At 40.8% G+C, this 26,905-nt stretch overlaps 2 protein-coding genes across 6 annotated transcripts in view; one reads left to right on the top strand and one right to left on the bottom strand.

The window, feature by feature from the left end:
• Nucleotides 1-4,432, top strand: part of FOCAD (focadhesin) — a 96,596-nt gene extending 92,164 nt beyond the window's left edge. For 2 of the 3 annotated variants that reach the window (XM_039566936.1, XM_039566935.1), the window contains 4 exons: nt 185-282; nt 1,136-1,387; nt 2,564-2,639; nt 3,980-4,432. In XM_039566936.1, coding sequence (XP_039422870.1) covers nt 185-282; nt 1,136-1,387; nt 2,564-2,639; nt 3,980-4,053 — 500 coding nt within the window. In that variant the 3' untranslated portion in view covers nt 4,054-4,432. Of the gene's footprint in view, nt 1-184; nt 283-1,135; nt 1,388-2,563; nt 2,640-3,979 lie in introns of those variants that run through there. The other variant, XM_039566937.1, reaches the window with a different exon arrangement.
• Nucleotides 4,433-8,368: 3,936 nt separating this feature from the next.
• On the bottom strand, nt 8,369-26,291 carry HACD4 (3-hydroxyacyl-CoA dehydratase 4). Of its 3 annotated transcripts, XM_019281958.3 has the most exons (7): nt 26,177-26,286; nt 22,088-22,191; nt 21,085-21,212; nt 15,097-15,209; nt 12,577-12,683; nt 11,741-11,872; nt 8,369-11,016 (listed from the first exon to the last, which is right to left on the bottom strand). In XM_019281958.3, exons 2-7 carry the CDS (start codon nt 22,182-22,184, stop codon nt 10,934-10,936), a joined length of 660 nt encoding a protein of 219 aa, XP_019137503.1. In that variant the 5' UTR covers nt 22,185-22,191; nt 26,177-26,286; the 3' UTR covers nt 8,369-10,933. The 3 variants fall into 3 exon arrangements, with proteins under 3 accessions (XP_019137503.1, XP_010391298.1, XP_010391296.1); XM_010392996.4 differs by having other exon boundaries at nt 10,852-11,872; nt 21,085-21,182; nt 26,177-26,291; XM_010392994.3 differs by having other exon boundaries at nt 10,852-11,872; nt 26,177-26,289.
• Between the last annotated feature and the right edge of the window lie 614 nt (nt 26,292-26,905).

The raw sequence follows: 26,905 nt of genomic DNA, 5'->3' as shown, positions 1-26,905 counted from the left end.
TCTGTTAAGAGCCTGTATGTTCTCAGTCAGTGGCAGAATTAATCAAATGTGATAGTGGTGTTGGTGATCTTTGTTCTTCTGCAGTTTTTACTTTCTTGCCATAGTGATCTTCTGTGCTTGCTTTTTAATAAAAAGAAGTACATTCTAGTGTTTTACATGAGTCAGTGTTCTTATTTTTTTCTAGGAGTTCTGAAAAGAATGGACTGGCTATTAGATCTGATGGGCTACATCAGAAATGTAGCATACAAGTCAACACCCATACAAAATGTTGATCTGAAAGAGGTAATGCTGTGAAAATAATTTGCAGCAAGAAAAGAAGGAGGTTCTGATATATTTCACTTTTTTCCTTAGTAATAAATATTTTTTATATTTTAGAAGATTGTGATCTTACCTCCACAGAGAAAATCTTAACAATTTTTGTGAATGAATGTGTATTAAAAACTCTTTACTTTAAAATAACCTTTAAGTTATGATAGAACCTTAAAGCAACTAAAGGAAATAATTTCTTCAAATTTACTGTATTTAGAACAATTGAAGGAAATTTTGAATTCACTCGTGGAACTGTCTGGGCAGGTCAGAACTGTGTAGCTGCTGGCTCTGAGAGGGCTTGGACAGTTTTAGAGAAATAATGTTGTTCAGCTATTTAGGTCTTCTGTTTGAGGACATAAAATAAGCTGCTGCTTAGATCAGAAAGGCATCAATTACACTGCTGCAATGTTTCCCAACCATTTATAGCACCATAAGGGTGACCATCTCTGATTTCCCTCAACAGTCAGGTTGCTGTGAAAAAGTTATTTCCCCATTTTAAATGAATTGTGGATCAGCTTTAATCTAAAAGATTATTTTAGAAGAGTGTGATTTTACTTTCCTTAGTAGACATTTCAGTTTGAATTTAGAAAGAGGCTTATGCTGCTTCAAAGCACAGAAGGATATTAAGAATTTTTAGTTCTTGCATTTCGAGTTTTAGCTGAATTTTTAGATGTTTGTTTTTAAGAGCAAGTCGCCATCTGGATTTTGGTCTTGGGTTTTTGATAGGTTTCTTTTTTGGATGAGTTTTTTTGTTTGGTTTTTTGGTGGAGTTTTTCTCCTTCTGCATTATTCATTTAATGTGCATTTTTGCCTTTTTCTCGTTTAGTGCACAGATTTCCTCCTGTGGCTGTTTGCAGCTTCTGTGGTGGTCTGGGCTGACCATGGCGCACCATTACTTCTTGGCCTCAGTGCTGACTGGTCACTGTGGAAACACCACATGGCATTACCAGACTTACCTGAGGAACACATTGGCGAGCACCTGACTGACAAATTTGCTGTGCGAGAAACTCTCACTCTCCTTCCAAGCAGCCTTTCCCTTTTGCTGGCTAAAGAACCGTGGAAAGAACAAACACAGAAGGTAATTTGCATGTAGTGGTAAGCACTTTACAGGAGTCAGAAAGTGCCCCATTTTTAGTAGTCAACTTGGGTCTATAAGACCCAAGCGGACTACTTGGGGCTATACTTTGGTAGAGCAGTTATCTCCTCTTATTTTACTGCATCTCAGTTGTGATGTCACTATTTTTAATCAGATATGAAAGTAGTTTCTCAAGTAAAATTGGAAAGTTGCAAAAAACCCACAAATTCCAAAGCTGGGAGTCAAACTCTTAAGAAAGTACAACTGGGAGAAGAATTGGGAGCTGCTAGTAGCAAGTCAGTGTTTTAAAAACTGAAAGAAAGATCCTCTGCAGTTGGACACACCACACTGTAAATTCAGAGCAATCAAAGATCTTCCGTACAGCTTGTAATGTGTGTCATTTATTTTGAAGTATGAGTTGAAAATAAATGTGGAAAATTGCCTAATTTGACTAACCTACTGTGCATTGCATGTAATTGTTATATGTGGAAGTACTGCTATTAATCTGTAGACTAATAGTTGGCTGTTTTGTGCAAACTGGAATCTGTTGAGAACTAGTTTCTCTGAGCATGCTCGTGTGCTCAGAGTTACCACTGAAATCAGAATTCAGAATGTGGAAGGAATGTAGGGGTGAGCTGTTAGTACGCAAGTGCCTAATTAGGTTTTAAGGAAGAATGTGAGGCCTTGCCCTGAAAATCATCCTTATGAGTTTGAAATACCATATTGTCATCCAGGCACCCTGCACTGCCAGAAAAAAATAACAAAAAATGAGGGAGGTCAAAAGAGGAACAAAGGCAATAAGAGTTCTGAAGGATTTGCAGTAAAACATTTGGACAAGAGACTGATAAGAAAGAATTATATTAATAGGTTAAAGGTATGAACAGGCAAGATGGAGGGAAGCTATTTAGTGTGCCGCCTTCTTGCAAAGAATTATTGCTGAGATAATGAGAAGGAACAAAGGGAGTTTCAGATCCAGCTGTGGGAAGAATTGTGCTGACAGGGAGATGTATTCTAGGGTGTTTTGTTTACTTTGGGCAGAAGCTTCTCTGGCCATTGCCTCTGATTAGATAACTGAATTTAGCAGAAATCAAATGTTGTCTGTCAAACTGAAAAGAGTTTGTCGTGTTCTGATACAGGGGCTCTTTTAATTCAGATTTTTCTTCATATTTCAATCTTCAGTTTATTGACTGGCTGATCAATATGATGGAATGTCCTAAGGAAGCATTATCAAAATCTTCCATGGACCTACTGAAAGGTAATATATTTTTAATTGGGTCCTCATTTTTCCATAACTGTCAGTACAGATCAAAATACAGTTGTTGTAAGGAGTGAGATTTTGTCTTTGAGGACACTTTCACAGGTAAGTTGACATTCTTGTCTGTAACACCTTTATTTGTTGTCTCATCTGCAGATGCTTATGATGTAGCACTTAGGGCCCAAAGGACGTAGAGGTACATCTAGTGTACAAGCTTATTTCATTGATAGATCTCTCTGTTGTTTTTGAAGTTAGCCTTAAAAATAAAATGGAACATACTATTGGGAAATCCTCCAGTACCAAAATACAAATTGCATAACTTAGGTGCAACTGAAGACTGCACTATGTGGAAGGGATAGGAGGTGGACTAGGACAGCCTAGTAAAGTGGTCTGATGAAAAAGGAAAGAGAAATGAGGGTTGCTGAAAATATATATGAAAAGAAAGTTGGAAAGTAGACAGTATGTTGAATTATGGTAGGAGTTGTAGTCCCAGCATATATCCCATTGCTTACTTACATATGCAGGATCTGTGCAAGTCGTTTTAAGAGGACACCACAAGTATTCTCAAGTGAAGTAAGTGCACTTGTGCACTTCCTTTGGACCACCTGATTTGTTGGACCTAAACAACGCTTCTTGAAATCCATTTATAAGTTATTTGCATTATTAGGATAATTAGCCTTGTTTTGAGGTCTGCAGTCTTTAGTCACACTCTGATAAATTCCCCTGTAGTGTCTGCTAATCTCCACCAGAAGCAATGCTAAGGGCTGTTGTAGAACCTCCTCTGTGTAACAGAGAGTTCTGATATTCACAGTATATTCTGAGTATTCCCTGATGGAGGTAAATCACTGTTCCCCTTGAGCTTTTCCATTTATTTTTCTTTTTACATGCTAGAAGGTTAAAGTTCCATCTGAATAACTAGACTGTGACTAGTTTGGTTACGGGATTTCGTCTAAAAGCATGATCCTTTCAAACTGAGTTAAGGAATCAGTGAGTTGCATTTCCTATCAGTGAATTATGCAGAGGAATTAAGACTTTGTGCTTCTGTTGTTCCCACTGCCTTCTATGTCTGGGCTCATTGAATTTCAACTTTCTGCAATAATGGTTGATCTGTATGCCTAAGTGATAGACTAATTAGAAGATGATGTGATATGATTTCAGTAGGAGACATGCCACAAAGCAGAGGAAGGGCTGGGTACATCACCACAAGTGAAAGAGTTATGAAAAGAGTCAGTAAAAGGAGAACTAAACCTTTATGTGTTAGTAAAATTACTGGGAAGAATACTCTCACATCCTTTCCTTTGGACTGTACAACTTAATGTAATTTGTCCCTGTCTTCACAGTTACACTTCTGGCCTTGAGATCTCTTGCAGAGTTCAAGAAGAAAGCTGTGTGGACTAAAGCTTATGGGTGGTAGCTGCACACCGTACCTTATCCAATGAAGAAAACTGTCCATACTTGAAAACATAATATTATTACTCAGGCATCAAGAAGCTGTATTTCAAAGAGGTTTCCTATCACAAAGTTTGTAATTGGGTTTGGGGGTTTTTTTACCCTTTTGCCTTATCACAGATATTCCTAAGATGTAAAACAGTATTTTATCTTTAACTGATGTGTTATTGTTTTGCAAATGTGCTGAATCTAAATGAGAAATATACATTCAGTTTCAATTGAGTTGTTTCAGTGACATCTGGGAACCTCAAAAGCTGCAGTGAGATATTTCTTTAATTCGTGGAAACTTTGAAGGAATGGCTGAAAATAAAATAAACTAGTAAAATTTGTTTGGATATAGCATATTTACTAAAGTATGTTTTAGTGTAACAGACTTTGAATGAGCATTATTTTAGCAATAACACAATGTTCCTGTGCAGTAGTGACAACACATTATCACTATGTAGTGTGAGCAGGGTTTCTGAAAGGGGTGGCATGCATGTCAATTTTGCAATGGCTTTATAAAGATCGCTGAAATGAGTCAATGATCCTGATGACTTGTATCTGCAGCTCCAGGACAGCTGCAATTTTCTTTCCACTTCTGTTTTTGTCTCCTTTACACTTCTTTGCACATAACGGGAGTTTTTCTCTGCCTCTAGGGAAAAGGGACAATACAGCAACTCTTTTCCACATTTATCATCTTAAATAGATTAGCCCCTGCTATTTTCCTTATTTAATACTTTTATCTTTCTAAAAGAATAGAGAATTTTTCCACTTTGCAATCTTGCCAAGACAGATCTTAAAAGAGCTTTTATATTTAGCAATCCTCCTTGCTGAAGTAGACAAAAATTAACTGAATATAATTGTTTGGGCACTGTTCCCTAGTATCTTTCAAAACAGTACTGGTAAGAGCATTGTTGATTTTTTATCAGGTTGAAGGAAATGATATTGCCATACATCTAGAAGACACACCCTATTGGAGGAATTATCTTGTTTTCAGGACTGATAACATTTCCTCTGTAAAAGAAATTCTTGTCAGACTTGTCGGTCACTTTTCCCTGGAGGAGACAGAGAACAGACCTCATTGCAGTCTACAATTTCCTTGTGAGGGGAAGAGGAAGGGCAAGCACTGATCTCTTCTCTGTGGTGACCAGCAACAGGACCCGAGGGAATGGCCTGAAGCTGTGTCAGGGGACGTTTAGGTTGGATATTAGAAAAAGGTTCTTCCCCCAGAGGGTGGTTGGACAGGTGAACAGGCTCCCCAGGGCAATGGTCACAGCAGAAAACTTGACAGAGTTCAAGAAGCATTTGGACACTGCTCTCAGGGCACATGGTGTGACTCAGGATTGTCCTGTGGAGGTCCAGGAGCTGGACTTCGATGATCCTTGTGGCTTCCTTGCAACTCAGAATAGTCTATGATTCCATGACTCTTTGTAGGATTTTCTCATCCCATAAGGGTACTTTGTGAAGGCAGTGAGCTTCACACAACAATTGGGCATTTCTTCCCTGATGGGGTGTGTGGAGGATTAATGCAGTACTTGTTTGCCTTTCCAAAATAGTGGGTAATTAGTGGTAATTTTTTGTTGCATATGCAACTCTATACTGAGAAAACTATCTAAAGGTGAATGTGCAGAAGGATTCACTGAAAGTCCTTGTCACCGAGTCAGTATCTCAGTTCATGACATTTTCATTTATGTGCACTTCTAAGTAACTTCTAACAAAGCCAAATATGTCAAATTTTAATGGTGCCATCTCTAATGTACTGTTTCAAACTAACTTACATCTTTAATCATCTCAGTTTGCATGTGTATTAGCATTTTAATTCAGATGAAATTTTGTCTTTTTTAAAGGGACTTGCTGTGTGATGCCTCCTTGCTGTGTTTCAGTTTGCATAGCAGAGCAATATATAAACATCTGAATTAACTGAATTCCTACTGATGTATAGTAGAAAATGTAAGCCAAGGGATGGCATAGCATGGCTTGAGGGTGGCAATGCTAACAGAGCTGCAGACAGCACTGAGAATTTAGGAGAATATCTGAAATGCTTCTACACCAACACACGATACAAGAAATAAACGGGATGAACTGGAAGCCTTCGTCAGCTCCCAGAGCTATGATATCATTTGGATTAGTGCGACTTTGTAGAATGAGTCCCATGACCGGAGTGCTGGCATGCAGGGCTGCAGGCTGTTCGAGAGGGATAGGCAAGGCAGGCATGCCAAAGGAGTTTCATTTTAAGGCAGAGGTTTCACTGTACATTGCTTGCAGTTAGGGATAATGTGGTTGAAAGCCTCTGAGTGAGACACATGGAACTACAGGCCTGTTAGTCTAACCTCATTACTGGGGAAAATTTACAGAGATCATACTGGTACTATTGAAAGGCATTTAAAGAACAGTACAACCATCAAGTACAGTCAACACGAGCTCACAGAGGGAAAGCCCTGCGTAACTCATCTGATACTCTTCTGTGATACAGTCACCCACCGTGTGGGGCTTTTGATACTGTCCCTTACAACATCTGTCTGAACAGACTGTTCAACGGTGAGATGAATGGGTTCATGATGCACTGGTTAAAGAACGAAAGAACTGGTGAAAGGACAGAGCTCAGAGTTGTAGTGTGTGGGGCTGACAGTCACCAGCAGTGTTCCTCAGGATTCAATGTATTTATCCATGATCAGGAGGCATGAGTTGAATGCACCATTAGTACATTTGCTGGTAATACCAAATTTGAAACTTGCTGTTGACTGTTGAGGGACAAGAGGCCTTGCAGAAAGATGTGGATAGGCTGGAGTATTTGGCTATGATTAATGGCTTGAAATTTAACAAGTTAAAATCATGGATTCTGCATCTGGTACAGAGTAGTGCCTGATACAAGTCTAAACGGGTCAATGAGTGGCTGGAGAGCAGCCCTGCGTAGAGAGATCTGGGGGTGCTGGTATCTCAAGATACCAAGATTTAAATTCACAGAATCACTGAATTGTTGGAGTGGGAAGGGACCTCTGGAGGGCAACACACCTTTCCTCATTGGCTCCCCCACCACTTGCACTAAGAAATTATCTTCCAGTATCTGCAGGAACTTCCTGGACTGTGTCTGCCAAGCCACGTTGGACCTCCAGCAAATACAGGGTTGTTGAACATCCAGAGGAGAAACAGGGGATCTCAAGGCTACTTCCAGCTGCCCATAGTAAGCCTCAACAACTTCCTTGTCCTGATCAGGTGGTCTGTAGTAAACACCCACAACAGTGTCATTCATTTTAGCTCTCAACTCATTGTCTCTCCCTGGGCAGAGCTTGATGCTCTTTCATGTAAAGACCAACTCCACCACCTCACCTTGCTGACCTGGCCTTTCTAAAAGTACACAGGAATCCATGACAACATTCCAGTGGTGAGCTATCCCACCATGTCTCTATAATTGCAGTGGGATTATGGCTCTGTGACCACACAGAGATTTCCAGTTCCTGTTTATTCCCCATGCTCTGTGCATTTGTGTACAGGCACTTCAGGGAGGCAGTGGAGCATCCAGGCTCCCTAGGAGGGGTGTAAGAGGGTTCCCCATAGCCACACACACCCTTGATGTGGTTAGGCCTAGGACTCTCATCTTGAGGCAGCCAACATTGCCCTGGTTGGCATGGCCCACTCCCCAGGGGGAAGCAATGGCATGAGCATTGCCACTTTGGACCCCACCCACTGAGTCCTTCAGTTTAAAGCCCATCTCACCAAATTGGCCAGTCTGCTGCCAGAGCTTCTCTTGGTGTTCTTAGACAAGTGGATCCCATCCCTTCCTAACAGGCTACAATCATTGAAGTACAACTCACTGTCATAAAAGCCATTGTCTTAAACACTTTTTTGCCTGCCCAGTCCTGAGCTTTTCCAGGAACTTAGGTGAGGTATTGGAGCTGAAGTTACAGTGGCCTGTTATGGTCACACATGGAAGGCTGACTGCCTCGATCTCCCAACTGCCTGCCCCAAGTTACCAGTCTACCAGAAGGAGGTGAGGAAGTCTGTCATGAACTTCCTGCCTTTTTCATGCAGTTTAGGTTTGGGGGTCCTCTCCATAGTGAATTTTAAAGAATCCTTTTCCTATTCCAGCCTTTTAGCCAGCTATAAGACTCAAGACATAACTTTTTTTTTAGGATAAAACAATAAACATGGCTTAATCTGATATAGGTTTGACTTCAGCTGGCTTCCAGATGTCTGTTCAGCCCCATCTTCTCAACAGGACATTCATTCTCCCTCCTCCTCAACAGGACAAGGAGAAAATAGGATGAGAAAGTTCATGGGTCAAGATAAAGACACAGTGATCATTTACCATTCTCTGTCACAAAAACAGATTCAACTTGTGGAAGAAAAATTTATTGCCAATTAAAAATAGTATAGGATGGAAAGAAAAAAGGCAAAACTAAAATCACCTCCCCCCACTCCCTTCTTCATAGGCTCACTTTACTCCTTCATTCCTGCATCTTCTACCTCCTTCCTCCCCAGGTAGTACAAGGTGGGTAGGGCATGAGGGTTGCGCTTAGTTGATAAACCTTAATCTCTGCTGCTTGTTTTCCTTCATACTGTTGCCCTGGTCCAGCCTGGGGTCCCTCCCATGGGATACAGTCCTTCATGGTTTCTTCTCACAAGCTGCAGCTTTTCAAGCACTGGTCTAGCATAGATCCTTTCCATGGGGTACAGTCCATTAGGAAAAAGCTGCTTCAGTGTGGGTCCCTAATGGGCCACAGTTCCTACTTTGCTTTTGTGGGCTCTCCATGGCCTGCAGCTTCCCTCAGGGCACAGCCACCTGCTCCAGCCTGGGACCCTCCACAGGCTGCCATGTGGATATCTTGTCTGGTGTGTTTTTCTCCATGGGTTGCAGAGGGACAAGCTGATCCACCATGGCCCACAGGGGAATCTGCTGCAGTGCCTAAAGTAGCTCTTCTTCTCCACTGACCTTGGTGTCTACAGAGCTGTTTCTCTTACATTGTTCTTACTCTTCTTTCTCACAGCTGCTGCGTGACATTTCTTAGCTTTTCTTAAGTTTTCAGAGAGATGCCATGCCATCGTCTTTGCTGTTTGGCTCAGCAGTGTCCTGCGGCACCTCAGTTTTGGAACTGGTTGGAACCAGCTGTTTCTGACACAGGGGAAGCCTATGGCTTCTTGTGGAAGCTGTTCCTGCACCTTCTCCATTGCCAAAGCCTTGACATGTAAACCCAGTACAATATCATATGTCATGTTTTCTCCTATCGGGTTAACTCCAGGCAGCTTGGTGACAAACATGTTAGATTGAATTTCCAGGGGAAAAATGTTCATGTTTCAACTTTAGCAAGTTATATAGGTTTGATGTGGACTTACTCTGGCTGTCTTCAAAACAGTCATCTTACTCAGCTGCTCTATATGTTTCTTCACAATGTTCATACTCGAATCAGTTTGGGTCAGACAGAAGCCCAAAGTACTCCCATTTATCTACTAAGTTCCAAATTTCTGTTTGCAGTGCTTTGAAAAGAAATAATCCCAGGTTGATGCTAAACTATTCTATTGTGTGATATTGTTGCTTATGGTCTGCAAATGCTCGGTGGTCACAACAGTCTGCAGGCATTGTCTGCCAAATGTATTAAATAAATAAAAATTCTAGGAGGTGACCTTTCGTAACAAATTAATTTAGCTTCACTGTTTCCTTACATAACGTCTTAGGCCGCATGGTTTAAAAAGTCATACAGGCAAAAGCCTCTTCATAGTGTAATAGTGTTTACTTTCCCTTTAAATATTATCATCTCTCCTACTCCTATTACCTTGCCTCCCTTCCCACAGTTTTCAGTCAGCTAAAAAAAAAAAAAATACCCTCACTTTTCTCCCCCACAGGCTTGAATTGAAATGTAGGTGAAAATCAATACGGACGAAACATCAGAAAAGCTCCTGCCAGCCTCTAAGGAATTATTTGGCTATTTTTGCCTGTACAGTCCACTGGGTATAGCTGTTTATATTCCTCATTCCCAGCCTTTGAAAAGCCTGTGTTCTAGTTGCATTCTCACACATTATCCTACAGAAGTATGAGGAGCAAATACAATTGTGTAAAATGGCTAGAATTTTGCACATGGCTTTTGATAGTCATTCAGTTCCCTTTGAAGAACAACATATATTTGACCTGACTACATCACACTTCTTTTGCACGCATCTGTCTGCTGTTCAGCATGGAAGAAAGTCATTGTGGGGGAAGAGAGAGACATGCGAAACACATGATTGTAAGTGTTTCTTTCTGACCTTTAAACATCCCCTTGAATATATAGGAGATGAGTCCCTTAACACTTCCTTTTCTGATTTAGCTGCATTTTCTGGACTCTTCTTTTGATAACTGAAGGATGAGGCCAGAATGTGGGGGATCCTTAGTGAATGCCTGGGCTAATCAGCATGTCAGTCTCATAGGTTGCAAAGGTTCTGACTTCTACCCCTTGAGAGATTCCAGTTCTAGCCAATTTAGTATTTATATGTGAGGTACATACATGTTGGCCTAGTATAAAGTAATCTTATAGATTAAATGATATTGTCATTTCAGAATATCTGTATAGAATGAGATAAGAATTAACACCAAAATGAGGGTGTGACTGTGATTTGTGGCACTCCTAAATTTTTTAAGAATTCTATAACATATATTAGAAAAAATATATTAATTTTAAAATCTCTGGACACTTGAAGTCAAAACTTTCAGAAGTTGCTCCATTTCTGAGGTGCATTCAAGAGATCTGCCTTTTCTGAAAATTCTACACAGCCAGAAAATGTTCATGTGAAGAAGAGTTTTTCATTGAGATATCTTTGTCCACTTTGTTTTTAATTATGACATGCAGCAATACACTAGGAATGTATTTTTTCCTTCCAAACAAAATATCAACTTAACTTCTTTTATTTTTGATGTTGCCTGTCCCTAGGTGTGCCATTCTCTCATGGAAGAGGTTCTGGATGACAAAGCACATGCCTGAATCAAAACACAAAATGGTGTAAGAACAAGGGAGTAGAATTCAAACTGTCTTCAATTAGTTTAGAAGGAACAATAAGAGCATTTATCTGGCAACCTTGCACAGTTCCTTCCATGTACTTAGGATCAGAACACTACATCATAAGGATGAGATCCTTCAAATTCATGTTAAAGCCAATGACAGAACAAAGACTTCTGTATGATGCAGCTAAATCCAGCAGAAATTTTTCGAAAGTATTTTGGTGAAAAGGAGAAGGGATCTATTTACATGCAGGTTTTGGAGTGGCCTTGTTTTTTCATCCCTTTGAATAATCAAGCTGTAAAAGTCTTAATTTCGATAAAACTTCTCATCCCAGCTAGGAGTTATGAGTGAGGAAGAGTTGCACAGAACCAGAGTATGATCAAATGGGAATTGATTTTTTTTTAAAAAAAGCAAACAAAAAAGCAAGTTTCACTAAATAGCTGTAAGGCTGGGATCACTGAAACAATTTTTATTGGTTTGTATTTTTATGCACGATACATGGTATCTTGCAGATTTAACTGTTTGTATTTGAAAGATACTGGAAATCAAAACAGGTAGTGATGCACTTCCCTGCAGTGGTCTGCAGGAGATGTGGCAGAGAGAGTTAGAATTTGTGAAAGGCCTGGTACTGATTTGATTTTTTCTTGCCATAGGCATCCCAGTTGTGTTGAGATCCAGTTTTCTGGAAGATGAGATACTTACCTGTAAAGAGCACTAGCAGGTACATTTTCAGAACATACGGGAAGTAGATTGAGAAGGTGAATGGAAATGGTAGCTTGATGGAGTATGTGCCAAAGGATTCAAAATAAGGCAGTGATACACAAATTGCAAATCCTGTAAAAACATGGTGAATCCTTAGTCTAAAAGAAGCAGAAGATCATCAAAAAGCTTAATGTACAAGTCAGTTACCTTTTATATTTTATATACTGATACATATACATATGCATTTGTATGCATATGCACATTTTCTCCTTGAGTTCAGTTTTGTAGGTTTGGGGTGCTGATTGCTGTTAATACTAGAATTAATAAATATACCTTATTCATTAATGAGTTCTGTCAGAAACAAGTGTTTTCAGTGTGTTCTCAGTGGGTAGAGTTCTTGGTGTAACTATGATACTGCCCTGAGCCAGTAAGGTCAGCCTCAGCGGGGAAGAAGCTTTGTAAGTTGCTGTCTAATATGGTGAGTCTGGAAGGGAGGAATCCCTATGTCATTTATGAGAATATTTTCTGCTTTACTCAGAAAAAAATAACATTTTCCTATATTTTTAAAAACTGAAACAAAACCAAGCCAACAAAAAAACACCAAAACCTACCAGACACACAACCCCCAAAACCCAGAGAGTCCATATTAAAGAAAAAAGTAACAGAAAAAAGAGACACAGGTGGCATACAGGTTAGTATGAAGGTACATGAACATTTCTGACAACTTCGGCAGTGCATGAGGAACTATGTTAAACACAAATGGCAATTGAAGTGATCACATTTTTTTGAAGAATATTAAGGAAGCAAGTGGTTGATACCCCTTCCCACCTCCTTACCTTTAGCCAGAACTGAAAGGGGATAGAGTGGGATGCACAGTGAGAAGTTGAGCCATGTTAGTGGTAGGTAATATATGCCCATCCTTGCCAACATGTTGTAAGTGTACCTGCAATAAGAGGAAAGCAGATGAGCTCAGAGGAAATTATGATGTCTTTAGAATAAAGTTACACTACTGGAAAATTCAAAGGAATTGCAGAAGAACTTGGAGCTGTCTGAGTAAATTTCAGAGCGGCAACCGTTTTCATTCAGGCTCCAATGCCTGAAAGTAGGTGGTTTATTTTTTTCAGCAGGGTGGTGCTACCCTAGAGCAGGAAGACGGCAATAAAGCCCTCCAGACAGACAGCTCAGTCAGAGACCAGTATGATTTCATACTGGTCCAACAGAAAATGGATTTCAGATGGGGGTGTTGCAACTGAGAGGGGCAGGCAGAATATGACTGTTGCTTGGGACCAAGAAAATTCTGATTTATGACTGCTGAGTCACTGCTGTTTATGACTGAGCTGAATCACTGCTGGAGAAGGTTAAACAAGAAGGCAATTTCAGGTACTTAACCTTCTGTAGTACATGTCCCCCTCTCCTGGACCTCAGAAGGGGTAGTAGGTCCAAAAAAAGCGTTTGCTCACCAGTGCATTGCAGCATTTTGTTCTTATGTGGTTTTTACTGTTGCTCACTGGGAGACCAGAATGCCTAGGACTTCACTCTCCAAAGGTGACCTAATCTTGGTGTGATCTTAAAAGCGGTACAGCAGCTTTCCAAACACTGGAGAAACAGGTCTGGTTGCATTTTTGGTCAGCTGAAAGACTTTTTGCACTGTGGCCTTCCTAGAGATACTACCCAAGACTTTCTGACAGATGAAACTAGTGTTAAACAAACTTCCTGTATTCCCTTCTTATTGATTAATTTGATTAATTTTGCATCACACCTGGACTGTAGAAGAGTGTGAGAGGCTGAAAATGTACCATTGTCTCTCAAGGTTGCCCTCTGCAACCTCAGGATTATCTCCATTTTTTATTATTGTTGCTTTTAAGGCTGAATCTCAACCCAATAGAAAAAGGAAACAGCTACTCCTTCTCTACACAATTCCATGGGCTGTTGATGGTATAAGAAGGAAAGACTAGTTATAGAAAACCTTGCAGAATTTGCTCTCAGTATATCACTAGCCATGATGCATAACAAATAGTCCTTCAGGGAAATTTATATCCCTGAAAGTTTATGTGGAAAAACTTGTAATATTTCAAGAGTAGTTGGCTAAGGGATGGGATAGATCCTTATGCACTTCTAGACATGAACATTTCCTTGAGATATTAGGACGTGGCACAGGTGCTGTAAAGTAAATCAGGTAAGAATTCTAAAATTGTATGAGTTGTACTATGGTTTATTTGAATTGGTCATTTGCTGCTGTAGACCACAGTAGCTTTCCTGTTAAACAACTGCTGTTACTGCTGTGGTGCTTAACTCTGTTCTTTAGCAAGGGTAGAAAATAATGATGCATCAATAGGACTATTATTATGCACTGACAGAACTTTACAGCCAATATTGTTTATACTTTTGGCATTTCTCCAGCTGCACTGAACCCTTTCATTTCAGATTAGGTTCCACTGTTTTAGCTTTACAAACTTCAAAAAGAAATGGGATGGAACTATAAACAAAATAATTAATACAAGTAGTAGCCTATTAACATATGCAGTTCAAAATACTCTGAAGCTGACTTAAAATCTTTATCTTTTCTGTCTGACACTTTCCTGTTTCAGATCTCTTTTATAACGTTTCCTTTGCTGCCAAAATCCATATTCTTCAGTCAGTCTGCTAAGCAATATATTTAAATTAGCAGAAAAAAAAAGATTTCCCTTCATTACATAGGTTGCTGTGAGAGCTGTGTCTTCTTAAAATGCTTCTTAATTCCATATGTACCTGCTCTAAGTCTACAGACTGAGGTGCATAGAGACTTACATTACATATGAGAAATGTTTGTTGTTCTTGTGGTGTGATATATGCCCTACTACCAAAACTCTTAGTCTCCTGCAGCAGGAGCTCTTGGCTTTTTGGAAAGCACGGTGCAGTTAACCCAGAATAGTCTTTCTGCCTTCACAAGAAGTTCTGCTGGTACTGCCTTACTGTGCTGTCAATCTTGGATTAAAGTGGATAAAAAAATAAAATAATAAAGCAACAGGATGGTAATGGCAACCAGGATGGTTTCAAGAATTCCTGCTCTCCAGAAGGTAGTTTTGATTTCCCTCTAAATTTTTGTTAAAAACATCAAAGCCTTTGAACTACAAATATTAATACTGTCTGCTAATGCATTCCTCTATCTTACATCTGTAAGTTCCTTTGCCTCTTAACCATGTGGATTTTTGTAAAAGTCATTAAGTAACTATAAGGCTCAAGCTTTTACTTAAAAATGGATATTATGCTTTGCCAATTTTGAAACAATTAAATGAGCCTTGCTGCACAATGGGGGTGGAGTTCTTCTGGCAAGAATAACCCATTTTCCCCTCATGGTTTTGATGTTGACTCCTTACCTGACCACATCTAATAAATTCCAAAGGAAAAATAAAACACACACGACATATTTCCCTTGAACTTCTTCCTGACTGTTGATCACGACAAATAAAACAATTATTCTCTCAGTGATCTGAAAAGAAAAGAAAACTTTGAATTCAGGTAGCACCTTCTGTAGCAGTTATTTCTGTGGCATTTTGGCGAAATAGGAGGCCACAAATGGATCCAGTTTTCTTTACACAAAATCAGCAGTGAATGTTTTGCTTCATAGCCTGCTTTTGTTCAAGGTCCTTCAGCAAAGGGAAGTGGGCACTGCTGGCTGCAGCATCAAAGACCCGTTATGGTAAGTGTGGAAGTTTGCTTGCCAGCTGGGATGACTTGGGTTTGTACCCAAGGAAACCACGGAGGTCCTGGAAGCAAGGACTATTCCTGCTGCACCTAGGTACTTGGAGGGCTGGCAGGGATAAGCTTCTTTGCTTGTACGCTGTGTGGGAGGCAGTGGTATAGAGAAGGCCCTTCTTGGGAGGGTTGTATGCCAGAAAGTACTAATCTTACACTCCCAGATCTGTTTTTCATATCTTGGAGATCTGTGTTGCAAGGAATCTCTTTCATGTAAGATTTGCAGAAAGAAGGAGGAAAAGTAGAATTCCTTATCTTTCTTTCCATCTTATTCTTGGTTAGGGGAAGTGGGTTTAAGCTTGTCACTTACGTGAATGATTGCCACAATATTTATGTCCTAATATTTTTCTAGTGGTTGAACTTTATCCAACCCACAAATAAAAAGATAAAAGTGGATTAAACAGGCAGTGTCTCCAGCTTAAAATAAATACATCGGTAACATTAAAGCTCAAGAAATTAAAAACAAGTGTGTCTTTTTGCAGCTTTCCTGACAACTTTTCTAACAGTATCCATGCCCTGTCCTATAAAGTAAATGTATCAGTACTGCCAAGAGTTGTTTGTCAAGCTGTCCCAGAACAGTAACAATTCACTCTGATTTACACTCTATTTGAAACTGTTGAAGTAGAAAACATGCACCTAAGCAGTTGGTATGAATCGATATAGCTTCACTGGGCTGGGTTTTTTACCCAGTGCCATGTCTTCCATAAGGTACGTTAGTTGTAATGATTTCACAAGTTGAGATGTCAAGTCAGTTAAAAGTTACCAAATGAAAGTGGATTACCAAGGTTGTTTTTATAAGTGCTGTTATTCTGCACTGGTTTCCCCTTATTACTACCTTAAACAAAGTAAGAATTTTGCCTCTCAGCAAGTTTGTGTGGTAGTTTTGCAATATAATATTTAAGGGTTCCTGCATGGACAATTCTAACCACAAACTCTCTTTTTTCACAAACCACACCTGTCAGATAAAGCAGCCTCACTTCACTATTCAGCAAAATACGTGGAGCAATTTTTTGTACAGAAATAGAGCATGTGTGTCCCCCAGGGATCTGGTTCCTCATCGTGGAAAGCACTGAGGGGCCACAACAGCTAAAAATGGTTTTCCTGCTTCTCACCCTCCTCTGTCATCTGTGCTGCTGATCCCATAGGTTCCAAACTGAGGAACTGATTTTTAAAAACGTCAGATTTTGGCAGACTTTTGTACAGATGGGTCAGGAAACAGAAAGTGAGAGCTAACATGTCCTGTGTTTGTGCACTGATGCTGAGGAACATGGCAGAAATATGGGGGAACTGGAATTATTGATGCAGATCTGAAACCAGATAGAAGAGAGATACAAGAAACGTGGCAGGGCAACCATCATCATAAGGAAATCAAAACAAAGGTAAAAGCTCGGTGAGCACTGGGTGGGATTGTGTGCTGGAGAGAACAGATAAAATAGAATCTGAGTTAAAATAGTTAGATAAAGAGTGGTAAAGAATGCAGCATTGGTGGTATGGGCATTTTCTTACTGACTCTAAAATCAGACTGAGAGGTGTAGAGAGAGTTCTGCAATATTGTTAATACAAGAGCTGTTTCAGAGAAATGCCACAGGTAGTTGTCCTAGAGACCAAGGGGTTTATCACGATAATGAAAAGATGGACATACTTTGAGATGTCAGAAGATTGGAAGATTTGGAAGATTTTCCAAATGGTCGCTCCTTTTTCAGGAAGCAGCTGGGTGGAAATGTGCTAGAAAACAGCATGGGATAAATGATCAGGATCTGGTCCCATTTTAGTGAGAGAAAGGAAGGTAGTTACCATTTCAAACTCCAGTTTGAAACTTCAGTTTCAAACAGATTTATGCTGGCCAATGAGACAGAGTGACTATAGAGACCCACAATTCAGCCTTATAATCTGGAAGTGTAAGAAGCTGTGGATTTCCTTCTCTCCCCAGGATACAAGCAGAAACATGAGGCAGTGAGAACCACCTAGGTGGAGCTCAGCAGATTTCCTCCATCAGAGATTCAGACTGGGAAAGGGGAGCAATGGAGGCACTCAGCTTTACTAGTTACACATGATGGAACTCAGTAATCAGACTGTAAAGTATGTTAAGCACCTGCAAGAGCAGGAAACTGGAGATAGCACTGCTCCCTGTGAGGTACTTTGTTCCTGTTAGACTGCAGTCTCATCTGGCAAGCAATGGGCTGCACAAAGCAGCCACCAGACACTGAAACTGGAAAGACGTGGCCTTGCTCTGGAGCACATCTGTGGGGCAGGACACAGAGCTGGCTGCTCAGGACAATTGTGATGTCCCCGTGAGGACAGACAGTGGCATCCTACCTCTTTTTCTGCATAAATCAGGAGGTTGCCTGCCTGCTTGCCTTTATTCTCTTTCCTTTCATAGCACTCCTAGCTTTAGGTAACCCACAAAAATCAAAGGTAAGTGCAGGGGTTAGTCAAAGGCTGGGGACATTTTCTGCAAGTGAAGAGGCAGGGTGCTACTTGGAGAAGAGTAGTACAGGTTGATATTGTGCTTCTGGACGCACATATCTGTATGCATTTATACATGGAGTCATGTACATATATAAATACACATATACACACATAGATAAAATGCACGTGCTGCTGCTCAGCTGTGGATAATTTCCTGTGTGGATCATCTGTCCTTGCATGAATGAAAATATTCTCTGTTGCTACTCTCTTGCTTTAAAATAAAAAAAAAGCACAACTCTAAGTCCTATGTTTTCACATTCATAAAAAGGAAGTATGTGCTAACATATCACAAAGCATAAATACAGTGTTTTCAGTTTTCATTTCTTCTTTGAAATCAAATTGGAATTACTTTCCTTTTCTGACACTGATCTCTCACAGGATACAGCAAGTTCTGTAGAGTGACATAATTTTCTGCAAGACAGTCTGAGTTTTTAATCAAGTAAGTGAAACAGAGCAAATTTGGCTAGAAAAAATAGCATATTCACTTCTGTTTTTTAATAACCATGACTATGCAGTTTCGTAGTCGGTACCTGAAACACTTATGTAGCTCTTCAATGTAGTGTATATTAAAAAAAAAAAAAAAGTGAGAAAAGTGACACTAAATATTTAAAGTTAAAAATTAATGTTTTTATCACAAAGTCATAGTACATTGCTTTTGGTTTGGTAAATCAAATCCTGTTTGCACAGGGTGAAGAACTGCTGTTTGTTTCACAAAAATACCAGTCTTTTCTTAGACCTTTCCTCTCTCCTTGCTATGGTACCAGCCCTGTCAGCCTTTACTCCCTAGCCAGACTATCATATTTCATTATCTTCTGTTTTGGTGAGAACAGTGACATGTGACATGTTCTCCTGCCCTCCTCCAGTTATTTATTAAGTTATAAATGCCCTGAGGAACATCCCTTTGCACCAGCTTTGTGACCATCCCCTGCCTCACTTTCCTCCAGCGCATCCATCACACAAGACTAATTTTTTCTTTCATGGTGTGAAGGCCTTGGCCTACCTTGCTCTTCTCAGGTCCTTGGGGGCCTGAGACTTTGTCCCTCAAGGAGTTTTTCCAGAAGACTCCTCCGAGTTTGTTTTTCCACTATCTGTATTGTGTATCTCAAAGTGTTTTCCTTAAATGCTACTAAACCATGACAAATGCAATAATAGGCATAAACCTTTCACTGAAGGATGCATTTAAATCTTTCATTTGCTATAATGCCTACAGAAAACTTGCCACCACAGGGCCCTTTCATAGCTTGTTTTACTCAATGTTAATTTATACCTCCACCCATGTGACATTGCCTGAGCCAGCCGTTCTCTCATCCTAGCGATCACTGAAGGTGAGCTTCACTGTGGATGTGTGTATATATGTCTGTTATGAGGGATGCATACAGGGATATGTTTTAAGCTCAAAGTCAGAATAGGTGGTGGGAGCACAGAACCAGGCAGCCACTATCTAATTCTTGCACCTTTATCAGTGCCTGACTGTGCAGTAATCTAGTAGGCTGCAGCAAGGTAAGCATCTCTTAACTAACTGTCCTTCCCTCGCTCATTGTGGAAAATACACTGGTTCTTTCTTCCTAAGAGGCAGCGAAGAAAGTGTGACAAGGCATGTGGGAGCAGTGCTGGCACACAGCTGCTTAACCCACGCTCTCTCAGCAAAAGTGGGTAAACCACGTGACAGCAGAGTCTCCACCAAAGAGCTTATACATCTTGTTTGGAGCATGAGACTGCTGCTAACATCAAGGGAAGAGAGTTGTTTGTGGTGAGAGTGCAGCTGGGGAAAGAACCAAGTAAGGATCCAAAACCATATTTGGTGTGATGTGAACACTGGGAGTCACACTGCTGTATCATTCCATGAGCTGCCTTTCCATGCTGCCCTGGAGAGCACTGCACAAACTGCACTGCCCAAGAAAGGTCACAGTTTTCTTGTTCAGAATATCCATTTCATGCTAATGTCATTTGTGATGACAGAGAACAGTGCTTGTGCAGGCTTTCCTGATCTCTGCCTTCTGTAAGTCTGGCAAGGAAAGAAACACACTATGTCAGGGCTGGGGAATGTGTAAACTCTGCCAGGACAAGGCTTGTTTTAATGACTAAGAGCAGGCTGCTCTTCTTTCCAAGACTTGTGAGATTTGTTACAGGTCACAGTAGATAGGAGACTTTTTTCTCCCCTAGATTAGTGTCAAAGCATATGGATTTAAGCAGGGAAAAGCAGTTATTTGCATTTTGCTGAATTTGCTACCATGCTTAGTGAGCAGTGTAAAGAACAGAGATCTGTAGTAGTCAATTAGTTAATTAGTTATTTAGACATTAGTTAATGGAGATTTGAAAAGAAGAACATCTTCACCCATTAATATATCATTTGACAAAAATGGGCTATCCAGAAAATTAAAAACATAACTAACTACTCTTGGTCTTCTGACTGCTGAGAGCAGTGTAAGTTTCACCATTATTCAAATACTAAGGACTGGAAAGGTTGGAAGGTAAATTCAGGTCATCATTTTGCTTTTTCCAATGCATTAAAAAAAAATACCAAAACCTGAGATTAACACCCAAAAGGAAAAAAACAGTGTGGCAAGGAAAATATCAGAGTATCATCTTACTTTCTGCTATAGCATGTGATCTTTTGGCTGGTTTTCTGCCTACAGTTGAACATATGACACACTAGGAGGGAAAAAGACCAGCCTGTTTAAACAGGGAACTTACTGGAAGTCAGGGAAAAAAAAGAGAGTTGATCACCTCTGAAGGAAGGGAAGATAACTTGGGTACTACTGGGATGCCAGGAGGTTATGTAGGGAGAAAATTAGAAGGGCCAAGCCCCCCTGGAATTTAATTTGATGACTGCCATCGGCCACTGACCCACTTCTGCTAGTGGCCACTCATCTGGACATTTTCTGGGTCTGTGCTGTAGAGCAAACATACTCACTATTCACTTTCACTCAAAAAGAAACACGTTGACAGAACAGTTCTTTCCCAACCAGCCCAGTTCTGAGGAAGCAATTCCTGAAGTTGGCAAACTATCAGCAAACCAGGCTCCCTGAGGATGGCTGCAGGTGCAACATTCAGGATAGTTCGGCCTGGGCTTGTCCCCAGGGACAGCCATAGCTGATGTGTGTTGGTCATGAAAGGAGAGTCTTGAGGAACAAACTTACCTGCAAAAACCTGGGGAGGAAACGGCTTTTGTCAATGCCGATGAGGATGTGCAGGATCTCCAATACAGATAACAGCTGGCAAAGGCGCATTACAAGTCCTATGGAGTAAAACGTGTCAGCCAGTGAATCTACAGACAAAATGGAGAGGAAGATTAGAGGATGGTTATACAGTAAAAGTCTGGAGCAACTACTGGGTTTGCTTTTACCCTATCATCACTGGAGATGACAAGAAATAAAGTTTACACAGTACCAAACTTCTGGGTAGCAGAAGCAAAGCTTCAGGGAGTAGAGGAGGCAATCCACTCCAAGTGTGTCTCTGACACAGAGGCAGGAAGCTGAGAAAACAATTAAATTCCCTATACTTAATGCGTGGGGAAACACTGTGCAGGATGTGTTGGTTTAGAGATAACGCTCTAGGGTATTTCTAAATAGGAGAAAATGTTGAGGAAATGCATGAGGAATTTCTAAACACTAGGACATGTTGAGTTCCTGCCTCTATATGCACTGCCTAAAACAACTAGTCCAGAAGGCAGGCATTTTATATGCCTAAAACTGTCCATTTTAAGTTATTTTAAATTTCCAGTCACTTGCTTTCTATTTTTGTCTTAACCCCAGGCAAGAGAAAGAGAAATATATTGTAATGTTTTTGGAGATAGAGAGTCATGTGCAATAACCACAAAGATATTCTCTCCTGGTGGCTTCAGTAAGATTAATATTTGCCATGATGACTGGACCTAGTCACATTTAGGTCTATGTCTAATTCAAATATTACTAGCATGCTGCTGAATATTAAAGCTCATTAGCAAAACAAGAGCTTCGTTCCCAGTGTGACAATGGTAAAAGACAGGCACAAGTAATTTGTTCATTATTATCTTTCTGATTGAATTACACAGTCCCTGGTATTGGACATACACATATTCAGAATCTTAACTTTAACTTGATATTTCTGTATGTCTGTCACTGCCGCTTAAAATGTTTAAGGAAAATAGAGAAGGAACCTTACCTTTTCCAAATGTCATGAACCTGATGATCATATTTGTAAATATCCATGAGTGTCCACAGAATTGCATTAAGTCATACACAAACAGGTAGATGTTCATGGTAAAGCTGTGGAAAGTCAAAATAATAAACTATATGACCAACAATAACATTCTGCACCCTCTTTGGACATGTTAGTAAATCAAAGAGCTGAAATTGAGAACAACCCTGCCCAGAAAGACTTGGGGGTTCTGGTGGAGGAGAGGTAGGACATGACCCAGCAATGTGCCCTTGCAGCTCAGAAAGCCAAATGTGTCCTGGGCTGCATCCAAAGCAGCAAGGCCAGGGAGGGGATTCTGCCCCTCTGCTCTGCTCTGGTGAGACCCCACCTGCAGTGCTGCATCCAGCTCTGGGGTCCCCAGAACAGGAAGGACATGGACCTGTTGGAGAGAGTCCAGAGGAGGCCACCAAGTTGATCAGAGGGATAGAGCACCTCTCCTGCGAGGAAAGGCTGGGAGAACTGGGATTGTTCAGCCTGGAGAAGAGAAGGCTTCAGGATGACCTGATGGTGGCCTTCCTATATATGAAATGAACTCAACAAGATGGAGACTATTTACAAGAGCATGTAGTGACAGGACAAGGGAGAATGGCTTTAGACTGAAAGAGGGCAGGGTTAGATTAGATATTAAGAAGACAGTCTAATGTGAGGATGGTGAGGCATTGGCACAGGTTACCCAGAGAAGTTGTGGATGCCCCATCCCTGTCAGTGTTCAATGCCACGAGAAGGGTGAGGCTCTGAGCAACGTGGACCCATGGCAGGGGTGTTGGAACCAGATGAAGCTGAATGGAACTTAACAATTCTTAATGTCCCTTCCAAACCAAACCATTCCTTGAGTCTCTGATTCTATGAAATATAAACAGATCAGTGAAAACTGTGTGTGTCTCTCAGAGGCCCCAGAACAGAACTCTGTCTAATGCATCGAAGAGAAATTTGTGCCTCCAGATGAAGACGTGTCTAAACAAAGATTTTCCACTAACTTCTGGATTCAAGTTGTATTTAATAAACAAAATCTTCTCCTGTTGGAGAAGACTACATTTTGTAGCTATTCTAACTTAATTTTCGTGGTAATCTGACTTGTTGCAAAATTTCGTAGGCTCTGGATATACTTAATTTCCCATAAATGTATTTGCTTCTGACCTATTCTGAAATGAGAGGCTTGCCTGTCCTCCAGCTGCAAGACTAATTTTTGGGAAATCAACTTGTTAATTTCGTACTGGAATTTATGTGTTGGACCTATTAATTTCTTGCCCTAGTAAACAATATTCTCTTTAAGTTGTGCCTTGATCCTGTGTGTTTGTGTGGTATGTCTCTGCCAACAAACTTCATTTCATTTATATCTGTACATTAATAAATGGACTAAATATCTCTGTTCAAAAATATCTAAATTTGATAAATGCCTGTACTTTATTCATAGCATTGGACCATAAGCTACAATATAGAGTTGTTTAAATTGATCTAGATAAACTGATCTTCTAAATTTTTATTCTAAGTAAATCCCAGGGAAGTAATAAAAAGTGCTTGTCTTCCTATTTTCCACTTATGTAGGATGACAGCTATTCATATCTATAAGCACATTCACTCCTATAGGCACAAAAAGATTTGTGGGAATAAAATATCTCCCAAGAGACATCATTGTCTTTGATACTGTGAAAATAAGACAGAAGGACCCAAACAAAGGAATCTGTTCCATATATAACCTCCTTTTAGGAAAAGTAAGATACAACTGAATTGAACTAAAGTCCAGTGAGATCAATTAATATTGATCCAAATTCCATCTGTTTTATTACTGAATGACACTTTGTTCCATCTTGTGGTAAGAGAAAGTTGGGAAACTATATACTGTAAAAAGACAAAAAATTAGGAACATTGTTCTGCGTTAAGAAACAGCCTTATTGCTGGATGGATAGGAATTACTGTATGGAAGTTACAGGAACAGATATGAAAATCTTGAGTCTTTCCAGTCAGCAGCTCCACCACTCTCTTTGGTCTGATACTGCTGTGTGGGCTTCGCACTGGATGCAAGATGAGCATATGGTTTCTCTCTTCTGAAGTTTAGTTTGCTACATCTGTCTGTCATCCTCAGAGCCTGTCTTTCAGTGATTTGGGTGTATTTTCCAAAATCTTCCTGCACTGGCTGGCTAGAAAGCTGTTGTTTCTGCAGTTCTTAAGGTACTTAATCTTCACTAAACACAGAGTAACATTTGTAAATGCAGCCTCACATTAGTGTTTTGGCAATGTGGCAGCTGTTGCACGTTACAACACATCATCTTTAAAATGTACCAGTGACTGCTGAAATGTGTACAGATTGTTGACATTTATGGAGAGTCCCATATTCCCCAAGGAGTGTAGAGATGTGGTGGCAGGCAGTGTGCTGGTGTTACACGCAGACAGATCCCGGCCCCAGAGCTGCAAGCAGCACAGCTCCCTCCCTTGCTGATGCTCTCCACTGTGAAGAAACAGCCCTGATCTGAGAATGCATCACACTTTTTTCACCCTACTTTGTTAATCCCTGCACAAAAGGTACCTAAAACCAAACAAAAGCCTTTCACAGAAGTGAAGAAATCTGAAGAGACTGAAAGGTGATTTCAGTGTGATAAAAGGAAACTGAAATGCAACTTTTCACTGAGGTCCTTCTCATCCGAAGGCTGACCTCTTTGCCTAGAGAAACAGAAGCAGGCTGAAGATAACCCATTTGCCTGTCTCAACAGCACTGTGTCACAACACAAAATTCAGTCATCTGCTTCTATGTGAAAGGTCACTGGCAGAAGAGATGGTCTTTTTTTAGATTCCCAGCTCCCATCAGTTCACAGAAGGGATGATTCCACATTTCACTCACAGAACCTGCTTCTGCAGCACTGTTGCAGACAAAACACAGACTATCCATCAGGTAGTGCTTCAGTCCCTGAGCCTGCCCCAGACTTGCTGGCTAGTCTTCCAAACCTCACTTTGCCACCCTGGTGCCTCACCTCCTGCCACATTCCTCCCTTGGAGTGTGATTTGCGTTAAGGTGTTCAAGTTTCTTTCATTTGAAGGCATTGGCATGTCACAGCACATTTCAGTACTCTTGCCTGCATTGATATCAGGAGAAAGAAACAAACATGGGTCTTGCAGGAGATAGACCCAGAAGGCTGCACTTGCTGTCTGCTGTTTTAATTGTCAGTTTCACCTTGTTTACTGTGGATGATTTTATGCCAAATAGATTGAAATGCCAGGGATGCACTTATCTCATGTAATATCAACCTTGCTTAGCAGAAAACTTACCTGCTTTCTCTGTGGGCTCAAAACACAGAAAACTAGACAAAATGTAAGCAATGTCAGAACTAGCACCCACAGCAAAGATTTTATCATTTTAGTTGCAAAGCCTGGTGTATTTCCTCGGGCAGAAATTTCACAAAGTGTAGCTGTTGCATGCTATTATTTTTACCACAAAGGTCTTCGGTGTGTCTCTGTGGTAACTATCATCCAAGGCAAGCGTGGAGGTAGGTGCCCTCAGTGTCTGAAGGGTGGTCAGGAGCACGCTCTCCGTGAGCTAAGGTGACAGCACAGCCGAGGCACCCAGCTCAGGCCAGCCCTTGACCCATCTATGTGTCCCTTACAGGGTGCCAGCACGAAGGCCACACTCAGGTTGCTCTCAGGGCGTGTCCCACGCAGAGGGTCCCACCCAGGCCTGCGTGCACAGAGCACTTCCCTGCCCCTCAGGGCTCCTGTGCTCGGCTGCCTTTGCGTGTGCCTGTGCTGGTTGACCACACATGAGGAACCAGCCCTCGTGCTGAAACCAGAGAGCAATGTTCCTTTTTTTTTTTTTTCCCCACCAGGCAAGATCTGCTAGAAAATTCCCTCTGCTGACATGGTTTCCTTCTAAGTCACATTAAGTCATGTTGGTCTGAACTTCTGTGTCTTCCCCTTCCCACCCATGACAAGCTGCAAGCTCTGCAGTTCAGGAAGAAGAGCGCTGCTGAGTAGAGCTGTTGTACTTTTCTCCCACAGGCACATCCCACCCACTGTTTTTTTGCATTTGAGCAGTCTATGTCACCTGCACTCAAGAAGTATTACCTGTTGCAGGGGTCGGATTGCTGCTGCTGCTCCTGAGCTTTCTCCTTTTTCCTCTCTGCAGCTGCAACAGCTGTTTGTTAGGAGATCACCCCTCCTCTTTCCTCTTCCCCCACCCCACGACGTCACCGTATGTAGCACTAAGCAGGAACAACACTGCACTTCCCGAGAAAGAAGTTTCTAAACCCAAATACCTCCACTGCATTTGCCCTGATCCTCAACCATCCAGCCCAGCCCAGCCTAGCCCGATCTAACCTACCCTACCCTAACCTAACCTAATCTAAATTGGTATCTTACTGTTGTACCAGTAAGCTAGTCTGTAAATCCCACTAACTTTATTCCTTAACCCAGAGCAATGTTTTAAAGGATTACTAGAGAGAAGAAATGCAAAATTGTAATGCTTCTTTTATCCTTAGATCATCAGCACTACAGCAATGCTATAAACCCTATCAAATGATCAGGAAAGATGGGACCACAGCATAAAAGGAGAACTTTAAATTACTTCAGATAGAGGAAAGAATTTTCCACTTACATAGAAATGTGTGGTTTTTCATGCCCCTGTGAAATATGGACACTACTGGCAGGGTGAAAATATGCATCCTAGTTTACTTCTGCCCTAAGTGTCTGGGATATCTCAGCATAAATCAGATGAAGAATACTCTGACTTGTTTATAAACACCCTTCTGCCAATAAGTAAGTTTTGCCACAGGCATTCGTGTTGAAATCACACCC

The sequence above is a fragment of the Corvus cornix genome, chromosome Z (assembly GCF_000738735.6).
Source record: "Corvus cornix cornix isolate S_Up_H32 chromosome Z, ASM73873v5, whole genome shotgun sequence".
NCBI classification, from domain to species: Eukaryota; Metazoa; Chordata; class Aves; order Passeriformes; family Corvidae; genus Corvus; species Corvus cornix.
Note: the sequence above shows the minus strand (reverse complement) of the source record. Positions and strands in the feature narration are given on the sequence as shown.